The sequence below is a fragment of the Coenobita brevimanus genome, chromosome 72 (genome assembly GCF_032717465.1).
Source record: "Coenobita brevimanus isolate Jiangsu-jjx chromosome 72, ASM3271746v2, whole genome shotgun sequence".
Lineage (NCBI taxonomy): Eukaryota > Metazoa > Arthropoda > Malacostraca > Decapoda > Coenobitidae > Coenobita > Coenobita brevimanus.
Genome location: NC_137025.1, coordinates 43,977,530 through 43,989,680, shown reverse-complemented (window position 1 = coordinate 43,989,680; position 12,151 = coordinate 43,977,530). Strand labels below are relative to the sequence as shown.

The 12,151-nt window shown below is 41.1% G+C and overlaps 1 protein-coding gene across 1 annotated transcript in view; it reads right to left on the bottom strand.

Moving 5' to 3' along the window:
• The window catches only part of LOC145407142 (high affinity cGMP-specific 3',5'-cyclic phosphodiesterase 9A-like), a gene marked incomplete at its 3' end in the record, with an annotated part of 29,812 nt that extends 27,160 nt beyond the window's left edge, over window positions 1-2,652 (bottom strand). The window contains exons 1-2 of the mRNA XM_080278160.1: window positions 2,602-2,652; window positions 2,107-2,251 (exon numbers count right to left, since the gene is read on the bottom strand). Of these exons, the coding sequence (XP_080134286.1) occupies window positions 2,107-2,251; window positions 2,602-2,652 (196 nt within the window). The remainder of the gene's footprint in view (window positions 1-2,106; window positions 2,252-2,601) is intronic.
• Between the last annotated feature and the right edge of the window lie 9,499 nt (window positions 2,653-12,151).

Below are 12,151 nucleotides of genomic sequence, written 5' to 3'. Positions count from 1 at the left end.
AAAAGAGATGAAGGAGGAGGAGGAGGAAAGAATCGAAAAGAAAGAAGAGGAAGGAAGAGAGAAATAATCAGAACTAAAAACGAAGAATGGAGAAAGGAGAAAGAAAGGAGAAAAAAGAAGAAAAAGAAAGGAGAAAGAAGAAGAAAAAGAAAAGAGTGAAGAGAGGAAGTAGACAGGCGAAGAAAGAAAAGAAAGAAGGAAGAAAGTAAGAATGAAGAAAGTAAGAATGAAGAAAGTAAGAATGAAGAAAGTAAGAAAGAAGAAAGTAAGAAAGAAGAAAGTAAGAAAGAAGAAAGTAAGAAAGAAAATAGTAAGAAAGAAAATAGTAAGAAAGAAGAAAGTAAGAAAGTAAGAAAGAAGAAAGTAAGAAAGTAAGAAAGAAGAAAGTAAGAAAGTAAGAAAGAAGAAAGTAAGAAAGTAAGAAAGAAGAAAGTAAGAATGAAGAAAGTAAGAAAGAAGAAAGTAAGAAAGAAGAAAGTAAGAAAGAAGAAAGTAAGAAAGAAGAAAGTAAGAAAGTAAGAAAGAAGAAAGTAAGAAAGTAAGAAAGAAGAAAGTAAGAAAGAAGAAAGTAGGAAAGCATGAAAGAAGAAAGTAAGAAGAAAGCAAGAAAGAAGAAAGCAAGAAAGAAGAAAGCAAGAAAGAAGAAAGCAAGAAAGCAAGAAAGAAGAAAGTAAGAAAGAAGAAAGTAAGAAAGAAAAGGAAAGAAGAAGAAAGGAGAAAAAAGAAAGAAGAGGAATAAGGAGGGGGAAGAAGAGGAAGAGGAGGAGAAAGAAGAGGAGGAGGAGGAAAGAGGCAGAAGCAAGAAGAACAAGAGGAAGAAGAGGAATGAGGAAGAAGAGGAAGAGGAATAGGAAGAAATAGAAGAGGAAGAGGAAGATGGGGAAGAGGAAGAGGAATAGGAAGATGGGGAAGAGGAAGAAGGAAAAGGAAAAAGAAAGGGAAGAGGAAGAGGAGGAAAAAGAAAGGGAAGAGGAAGAGGAGGAAAAGAAAGGGAAGAGGAAGAGGAAGAAAAAGAAGAGGAAGAGAAGGAAGGGGAAGAGGAAGGGGGAAAGAAGAAGAGGAAGAGGGGGAAGAAAAAGAGGAAGAGACTGGGGGAAGAAGAAGGGGAAGAAGAGGAACTAGAGAAAGGAGAAGAGGAAAAAGAGGAAGAGGAAGAACAAGAGATGAGGACGTGGAGGAAGAGGAAAAGAGAAAAAGAGGCAGAGGAAGATGAAGAAGATGAAGAGGAAAATGGAAGAAGGGGAAGAAAAGCAAGAGGAAGAAAAGAAGGGAAGAAAGGGAAGATGAAGAAAAGATATAAGGAAGAGGAGGAAGAGGAAGAATATAGAGAAAAAAGGGAAGAGGAGAAGGAAGACGAGGAAGAGAGGAGGAGGAAGAACAGGAAGAAGAAGTAGAGGAAGAAGAAAAGGAAGAAGTAGAGGAGGAAGAGGGATGAGGAAGATGAGGATGGAGAGGAAGAGGAGGAGGAAAAAGGGAGGAAGAGGAGGATGGAGAGGAAGAAGAAAAAGAAGAGGAGGAGGAAGACGAGGGAGAAGAGGAGGAGGAGGAGGAGGAGGAGGAGGAGGAGGAGGAGGAGGAAGAGGGGGAGGGAGAGGGGGAGAAGGCTAGGAAGGAGGAAGAGGAGGATGGAGGGAGGAAACTGAAAGGAAGAGGGAGGGTGGAGGAGAAAGAGGAAGAAACAGAAAAGTAGAGGATCTGGAAGAGAAAGAGGAAGAGATAATGCCGATGGAGAAGGAGGAGGAGGAAGAGGAATACCATGGAGGGAAGAGGAGGGTGTGTGAGCCGCGTGCCTGGCCTGCCATCACATCACCAGCCTACCCACACACTGACTACACAACATAATATCCACCTGATTATCTCTAAGTCATCAGGTTTAGAATGTGACCTGCACGACACAAGCCAGCAGGTAGGTAAGCGTTAACTACTGTAACTGAAGCCTTAATTAACTGTAGAACGATAATAATACTTTCCCTACTCCATATAACATCCAAATAATTACCACATTCAGAAAGCAATGAGTTTAAACCGGTAAAGTAGTTGCAGTAAGAGGAAATTATCAAAGACCCTGCACTCACAAACTGGAGGACGAAGATCCAAATGGCTGACCTTGCCGGTGGCGTCGTGGTGGCGGGGCAGTGCACCTCGCGTCTTGTAGCACCTCAGCCTGGCCTCCTGTCTCCCCCACACCTTGACACCCACACCAGCGCCAGGCCACCAGCGTCCACAGCCACTCGTGTCCTCGAAGATCACGCTAAGACCAAATCACACAGAAAAATAAAGATGACTTCTTGCTGCGATGCTTCTTAGGAAAAAAAAGTGGTGGCAAGTGTGTGGCAGCAGGGCAGGTGGCAGGTGCTGGGCAGGGCAGGTGTGCCAACCGTGCTGTGTCAACGCGTCACTAACCCACCTGCCACACACCACTTGCTACGTAATCCATAAACATCAAACAACCACACAGGGTACTAGTTAACCTGTCAGCATCTCTGGCTTGATATACAGTGGTTCTAAGAGTTTCGCACGCCGAGACAACTAATCTTATAGGAAATAAAATGAGACAATATCACCTGTCGATCTGTGAGTGCATCTGAAGTATTGGTACACCTGATGCTGCTCCACACATGCACGACGCACCACCTCACCTGAAGTTGCCATCGATCCAATTTAAAGCACCATTAATTATATTCTATGAGTCACTTTGCCCGGCTCAGTTGTGTATAATTTTTACCTTATGTAATTATAATACGATAAGTTTGTGAAGAAAAGATGATAAGGAATACTGCAATACAATATTTATTTACACTAAGCAACCGCATTTGTTCACACAGTTTATGGAAGAAGAGGGAGAGGAGGGGGACGTGGGGGGCTTTCGAGAGGGGAGAGGAGGGGAATGTGGAGGCAGCGGGAGAAGAGAAAGGAGGGGGATGTGTTCGTCTGTTTCAAAATTCATGGTAAAAAAGGTACAACTTAGTGATATGAGAACTGAATGATAAAAACAGCCTCAGGGCAATGTGATGGAAAAGAACAAAGAGGAAGGCCAGCTGCAGAGATGAACGATAAGTATCCAGAGGTGAACGTCGGGTACGATGAAGAATGTGTATTTTTCATACAGTGTTTTTATTTTTCATTTTGGTTCGCACTTGATACACTTAATATTGGAAATAATGTAAGCTTTACATCAGTTTAACAAGCTGCTAATGCGTTTGTGATACATCGATTAATATGAGAGAGAGAGAGAGAGAGAGAGAGAGAGAGAGAGAGAGAGAGAGAAGGAAGGAGGGATGTCGCAGAGATGGTGCCTTTTTGTTTTGATATCGCAGCAGTACACCCACGTTTCATCACCTGTTATGATATATTTCAGAAAGTTGTCATCTGCATTCGAACAATCAAACAGCTCCTGACTAACTGCGACGGTTCTGTTTTCGCTCAAGGCCAGTAAGGTCTTATTGGCCTTGTTTTTGTTCATCTGTCAGCAGACACGGCACAAATTTTGCGGCAACACGATGCATCTTCAGTTTGTTAAAATCATGTGGCAGGAAATTTTACAGATGTCTACTTCTTGGGAAACTTCACGGACAGTCAGGCGACCACCTTCTTGGATCACAACACGCACTTCCTCAGCGTGATCGTCGTCTCATGACATGGTCGGCCGGCCAGATTTGGGATCGTCTGTGGTGGATGTTCTTCCAGATTGAAGCCGCTGGAGCCGCTTGTGACATTGTGTGCAGCTCAAACAGCCATCCCCATAAGCCTGTTGCAGCCTCTGAGAAGTCTCTATAAAAGTGATCCTTCATTGTTCAACCTGCAACAAATCGTCAATTGCACTAAACACACATTCACTCAGGTAGGCTACGTGTCTCGATGACGAAGTGATATGCTGTGGTGCGGCGGTAGATTAAAGTTCAAAGTTGCTGCCACACACACTCCCGCCGCAATCACGCTATTTAAAAAGTTTGGTCTCATGTGACGCGCTGTACTACTGCTACTACAACTACTACTATTACCACTATCTATCTACGAGTATTTATGCCCAGACGCCTTATTCCCGTAAGGGGTGGCCGTTTGTCTCTGAGTTAATTGTTTTATGGCGAGAGGCATTAACCCTCCCCCAACCACACTTATTGACACATAGGGAACACGTATGTAACGGTTACCACCCAGCGTTGTAAATGATTTCCTGGCTTACGGGAAACCATGAGGGTTGTCACTCAATGTAAAGTCACCTGAAAAAGAGAGAAGAGTGATAAAAAGTGACAGGAAAGATGGGAGAAACAGGAAGACAGGAGGACAGACACAGAAGAACAATGATAAAGGTGAAGGAAGAAGTAGGCAGCATTACATCAAATGAGTGGATGATGGTGAGAAATAGGAGAGGAGGAAAGACATACACAAAAAAAAAAAAGATGAACATGAAGGAAGAAGTAGGCTGCACTACATCAAGTGAGTGGATGGTGGTGAGAAACAGGAAGAGAGGAGGAAAGACAGAAAAAGAATGATAAAGGTGAAGGAAGAAGCAGACAGCACTACATCAAGTGAGGGGATGGTAGTGAGAAATAGGCAGAGAGGGGGAAAGACAGAAAAAGAATGGTAAAGGTGAAGGAAGACGTAGGCTACACTACATCAAGTGAGTGGATGATGGTGAGAAATAGGAAGAGAGGAAGGCAGACTCAGAAAAAGAATGATAAAGGTGAAGGAAGTAGATAGCACTACATCAGGTGAGTGGATGATGGTCGTCACCACCTAACACATCAAGAAGTGCTACGGAAGAGCTGTAGAGCCATAATATTTTTTTTTTTTTTTTTTTTTCAAACAGATGAACACCAGAATTTGCTAGTCATGAAGAAGTGCTATGGAAAGGATCTAGAGCTGTAATAGTTGAGGTAGGAATGAGTCTCCTTGGTTACTAGAAAAAGAACCGTAACCCCTTCCAGCTTAGTTGATGGCCAGGTGTAGTCAGATTGGAGGGTAGATTTGACTAGTAACCAAGGAGACTCCTGCCGGCCCCACAACAGCCTTTGAACTGAAAACCTTATATTTAATTCATCACTTTAATTTAGGTTTAAGGTATATCCGGTGGTCTAGTGGATTTAGCCTGTCAGTTTTATACTCCCTGCACTTCTTGACTAGCATTGTTCTGCCTATGCCTGGTGGTCTAGTGGGTTTAGACTGTCACTCCTGCACTTCTTCATGACTAGCATTGTTCTACCTATGCCTGGTGGTCTAGTGGGTTTAGATTGTCACTCCTGCACTTCTTCATGACTAGCATTTTACCTATGCCTGGTGGTCTAGTGGGTTTAGATTGTCACTCCTGCACTTCTTCATGACTAGCATTTTACCTATGCCTGGTGGTCTAGTGGGTTTAGACTGTCACTCCTGCACTTCTTCATGACTAGCATTGTTCTACCTATGCCTGGTGGTCTAGTGGGTTTAGACTGTCACTCCTGCACTTCTTCATGACTAGCATTGTTCTACCTATGCTTGGTGGTCTAGTGGGTTTAGACTGTCACTCCTGCACTTCTTCATGACTAGCATTGTTCTACCTATGCCTGGTGGTCTAGTGGGTTTAGGATTTTAGTTTTGGCTACACCCAGCACGTCTTCATGACTAGCATTTTACCTATGCTTGGTGGTCTAGTGGGTTTAGGCTGTCAATTTTGGCTCAGTAGGGGTGGTTGGGGATTGCTATACTCCTTGCACTTCTTCATGACTATCATTTTTCCGTCTCTGGCTGGTGGTTTAGTGGGTTTAGGCTGTCAGCCACTGAGAATGGTTTACTTAATATTCCCCCGCACTTCTTCGTGACTAGTATTATCTGCATACATCAGGTGGGCCAGTGGGTTTAGGCCGTTAATTTATTCTCAGGCTTCTGAGGGGCGGTATGGCACTGTTACACTCCTCTGCACTTCTTCGTGACTAGTTTTTCACATAATTGGTGGTTTAGTGGGTTCAGGCTTCCCACTGTGCTCCATTGCCAGGCCCACAAGATCATGTTGTCTTCACTGAATGGAATAATGAGTCTCCTTGGTTACTATTCAAATATCTTGTTTTTATCTGATAGATCTGGATGATTACGAGTCTCCTTGGTTACTATTCAAATATCTTGTTTGCATCTGATAGATCTGGATGATTACGAGTCTCCTTGGTTACTATTCAAATATCTGCTGTTATTACCTGATAGATCTGGATGATTACGAGTCTCCTTGGTTACTATTCAAATATCTGCTGTTATTACCTGATAGATCTGGATGATTACGAGTCTCCTTGGTTACTAGTCAAATATCTACTGTTATTATCTGATAGAACTGGATGATTACGAGTCTCCTTGGTTACTATTCAAATATCTACCGTTATTATCTGATAGAACTGGATGATTACGAGTCTTCTTGGTTACTATTCAAATATCTACCGTTATTACGTGATAGAACTAATGATTACGAGTCTCCTTGGTTACTATTCAAATATCTATTGTTTTTACCCAACAGAACTGGGAAAGAAGGTAAATTACTGAAGAATATGAAAAAATAATGTTATCTCCTGGATCATGAGTCTCCTTGGTTACCATTCAAATATCTACTGTTTTTGTCTGATGCAGCTGGATTATAATTACTCTCCTTGGTTACTATTTGCGTATATATTGTTTTCATGTGACGGAACTGAGCAAGAAGTTGAAGTAGGTATAAGATGCAAAGAAGGGGTTTTTATTGGACGAAACTGTGAAAATGAGTCTCCTTGGTTACTAGTCATTTATCTGTGGTTTTCTCCTGATGAGAGTGGACAAGAAATTTCATAACTAAGGTATAATATGGAAAAAGGAAATAGTTTGTTTTCGTCTAATGGGACTGGACCAGAATTTGACATTAAAATCATCTATTATTGGCGAGAGACTAACGAGGAGAGTGTATGTGAGTGAGGTGGAGGGGGGGAGAGGGAGAGAGAGGCCAAGGATGAGATGGAGGGATGGACTGGAGACTTATATGAGAGAGTGGGGTGACAGCTGGGGACAGGGCGACATGGAGGCGACTTGTTTGGCCACCCCTTACGGGATTGAGGCGTCTGGCAATAGAGATACAGAAGGTACGAGACAAATTATAGTGAAGTGCAAGAATACAAGGTTTGTCCCAAAAGTGTACTTTGCCCTTTATGGAACAATGCTGTACAAGGAAATTAGTGATGGGTCTACATGCTGTATACTGATGTAGTGCACTAGCGTCATTACCTTCATATTATTTGTAGGTTTTATTTTTCATGGAATGCTGCTTGCTAAGGGGTGAGTAATTGGTCAGCGAGAGAGAGAGAGAGAGAGAGAATTATGGCTCATGACTATCTTGTACAGTATTAGACAGTTACGGTACATAACTATAGCCTATTCAATGTATATAGTGGCACAGAGAGAGAGAGAGAGAGAGAGAGAGAGAGAGAGAGAGAGAGCGGCTTTTAAATCTCGCGGGTTTACTCATCTGGTTTACTCTTCTATTCTCAACCTCTGTGTTTTATTTAAGTTCTCTTATCTCGATTAGTTTTTAACATTTCCGGATAGATATTGATGTACAGAAATGTACTCTTGAAAAATTAGACAGGAAATAAGTGTGAGAACTACCAAAAAAAAAAAAAAAAAATACTGGTACTTCTACAATAATAAATACGTATAGTTGTGATTTTTTTTTTATATTTATGAAACAGGCACGTGTTATTTGAATACAGCGATAATTATGGTATGTCAAAAGTCGTATGTAAATGTTATATATCTATCTATCTATCTATCTATCGCCAGACGCCTCAATCCCGTTTGGGGTGGCCACAAACAAATCGCCTCCAAGTCGCCCTGTCCCCCGCCATTTCACTACCCTGCTCCCAACTCACACCCCCCTCTCTCATATACCTCTCCACCCCATCCCTCCATCTCATCCTCGGTCTCCCCCTCCCTCTTCCACCCTCCATATATTGAAAAATCGGTAAAATTATGAGTTTGTCCCGAAGGCGAGATTTTCCATTGCTCCGGTGTTTTGCTGCTGCGGTTTGGCGTTGGTGTTGAAATGTGAATTGTATTTTGAATGTTTATTTTGATATTTAGGATGAAAGGACGATATATTATGTGTGTATTGGCCACCTAGCCTGCCCTGGCATCTTCTCCGCCTACCGAAACGCTGCAGGTGAGTGTATAATGACAGAGCTGTAACTTAGGATGTGGGCGACCATGAGGGGGAAGAGGTGAGAGAGGTTTGTCATCGCTTGACAGCTTTGGGCCACCGCTACGGGAATTATGCCACTCATACAGGTCAGATATTAAATCCTGATTGCCTTTAATATGATCAGCCGTAGTTTCGGATATTAAATTCTGATTGCCTTTAATATGATCAGCCGTAGTTTCGAGGTACGGCTGAATCTCCTTGGTGGCTTGTCAAATCAGCCCTGCTGGTTAACTAAAGCTATCGGTACATTGCGTTTAACAGGGATAGCCGAAGCAGAAAAGGATTTAGGGATCTTTGTCAGGTTGAAATTGACGTACTAGAGTGTGTAAGTGAGAGCTGGAAGAGGAGGGGGAGACCAAGGAATATTTTTTTGTAGTTTGGTTGGAATAGTTTCAGCCAAAAACAATTACAAGATTTTGATTCGTTTTTTTCAGTTTTTTAGACAGTTTTAAAACACTTTTCTGTTGTATTTTCATTGGCATTTATTTTATTGTACTCCTGAAGGTTAGGTTTGGTTGTCTTCAAGAGTAAAATAAAAATTTGCAACAAAAGTGCCAAAAAGCATCTTACGTAGATGTGTCCAATATTCCGGAAAAATGGATCAAAATCTCGTAATTGTGTTTTTGGCTGAAACAATAATTTTGCCTTTTTTATTTTCATTACCTCATTCCTTTACACATAGTTTGAGTTTTTTCCGATGGTTTTACGTGTAATTTGAGTTTGTTTTTAGGCCCATTTTTATTGAAACTGGTGTATTTTACCATTGTCTCCTGCATCACCACCACGGCAAAGGACGTTAACAACAAAAGCCAGGATGGTAGTTAACGAGGCAGCCACCACTTTAGTTTTGCCATGTTTTCCTGTTTTTTCCTAACAACTCCTTGTAGATTATTTTTATGATATTTTCTGTGTGTATTTTAAAGTTTTGATGTGTGTTATTTCTTTTATAATTAGTGAATTGTTTGGCCATGTCGAGAGGATGTAGAATGAGAGACTAATGAGGAGTGTATGTGAGTGAGGTGCAGGAAGGGAGAGGGAGGAGGAGGCTGAGGATGAGATGGAGGGATAGAGTGGAGAGGTATATGAGGGAGGGGGGTGTGAGTTGGCAGAGGGCAGTGAAATGGTGGGGGACAGGGTGACATGGAGGTGATTTGTTTGTGGCCACCCCTTACGGGATTAAAGCGTCTGGCAATAGATGGAATTAGAATCATATATAAAAAGCAGCCTTTGTTTATAATCACAACTCTGCCAGTTGACAACGAAAGCCGGTTGGCATTTTGTAACGCCAGCTGGACAATCATCTAATTTCTTTTATGGTAATTGATCCTAACCCAGCTGAATTTAATCTAACCTAATTTATCCTAACCTGACCTATTTCACCTTTACCTGACCTTATGATGGCTGTCTTGGAACACCATTTTGTCACATACTAATCTCATCTGTGTTAATTTATCCTAACCCAGCTGAATGTAATTTAACTTAATTTATCCCAGCCTGACCTACTTCACCTTTACCAAACCTTATGATGGCTGTCTTGGAACACCATTTCATCACATACTTAATCTCATCTGTGTTTATTTATCCAAACCCAGCTTCCTTTATCATCATGTAATTTAATCTCATTTATTGTAATTTAACCTCATTTATAACCTAATCTAACCTCTTAACGCAGACTAATGGAACCTCGTAAACTAATCTAACCTAATCCAGTTTCTTGTAACCTAAATTGACCATAAATATAAATTAATCTCATCTGTGTTAATTTATCCTAACCCAGCTTCCTTTATCATAATGTAATTTAATCTCATTTATTGTAATTTTACCTCTTTTATGATCTAATCTAACCTCTTAACACAACCTAACATAACCTATCATAAACTAACCTAACCTAACCCAATTTCTTGTAACCTAAACTGACCCAACCTAACCTCATCTCAGTTCTAATCCAACCTGACCTAACGTCAGTTCAGCTAACCTGACCCACTCAGATTTATTCCATTGCTGAAATGCAGTTGGCTGCAGAGAATTTGTGAAAACTTCATGATTTGTAACAGCAGCCTTGGCAAACTCTGATTCTCACATTTCAAAGCTGCCACACCGATGCTATTGTAAAAAAAAAAAAAAAGAAAAAAAAAATGGAAAGGACATGGTGGAAGGCCAAGAAATGTGATTCAAAATAAATAGTAGTTATTGTTAGTGTTTCAAATGCCATAAATCCAGTCGTACAAGACTTTACAATTTTGGAATCAAGAATAGTGATTAAAAATAAGAGTATCATAATGTTGTTTCAAATGCCATAATGTATGAGGATCAAATCATATAAGACTTCATAATTTTGGAACCAAGAAAAGTGATAAAAAACTAGTATCATAATGTTTGAAATGCCATACAGTAAGAGTATCCAGTCATACAAGACATCACAATTTGGAATGATAAAGTAGTTTTAAATGCTGTACAATAGAGTACTGTACATGTGGGTTCAGTTACATGTTTGTCTGCTATACAAGAAATGGATGATATGAGAATGGGCAATTTAGACCCAGGTTCGGTGATGCTGGTGGGATCAGTTAACCTAACCTGATTCTTCCCTTAAGTTTTATTATCTGTCTGTCTGTTGTCAGACACCTTAATCCCATAAGGGGTGGCCACAAACAAATCACCTCCATGTCACCCAGTCCCCTGCCATTACACTGCCCTTCTCCCACCTCACACTGCTCCGTCTCATACACATACGCCATTACACAGTACATATCCCCCCCCCCCATCCATTATATGAGTATCGTATCCATTATTGAAGCAGTCGTCCATTAACACACCAGTCATATAACAGGACCCGCCTGTATCCAGTCTTGTGAGGGTGACAGGGTTCAGGAAATCCATAACTGTGACGTCATCACAACATTGGTAAGGGTGGGACACAGGCATCTCAGGTGGTGCCTGTCATTTAATGCATATTTTGTGTGTTTAGGGACAGACAGCCTCCATACTAAACAGCACATTTATGCATTTGTGAAGCATCTGAATCAGTCAAGAGATTGGTGATTTTTATTATTATTATTATTATTATTATTATTATTATTATTATCGTTATTATTAAGAGATCGTACAGTATATTTTGTGTGTTTATTGACAGACAGCCTCCATACTAAAAAGCACATTTATGCATTTGTGAAGCATCTGAATCAGCCAAGAGATTAGTGATTTTTATTATTATTATTATTATTATTATTATTATTATTAAAGGAGATGGTAATTTCTCTGGGAGGAGGGCAGTGAATGGCAGGGGACAAGGCAACATGGAGGCAATCTGTTTGTGGCCACCCCTTACAGGGCTCTTGCTAACTGCCGATGGTTGCCAGCCATTTGGCTCCTAAGGTTTCCGATTTACGAGCCAAATAAATTTTTAGTGGCCAAACTGACTACGAGCTGAAATATTTTATGAGCAGTGGTGGTAGGTGGTGGCAACCATTATCCATTCACTTTATGTAGTGCTGCCTACTTCTTCCTAAGCCTTTATCATTCTTTTTCTGTGCCTTCCCTCCTCTCTTCCTATGTCTCCCATCTTTCCTGTCACTTCTTATTGCTTTTCTTTCCTTTACAGGTGGCTTTACATTGAGTGACAAGCCATATGGTTTCCTGTAAGCCAAGAAACCATTTACAACGCTGGGTGGTAACCATATAACCAGCCCGTGCGTGCTCCCTGCGTGTCAACAAGTGGGTTGGTGGAGGGTTAGTGCCCCTCCCCGTAAAACCAATAACTCAAAGTCAAATGGCCACCCCTTACGGGATTATAGCGTCTGGCAATAGATGGATGGATGGACGATTAGAATCATATAATGATGTTTGAAATACTCACAGTGGCAACAAAGAAGGACTTAATAATCCATCACAGCGTGCTTTTTTGTTCATTTAAGTGAGATTTACTTATTTTGTAGTTTATTGGGTTTTGAAGTGGACGTATATTCT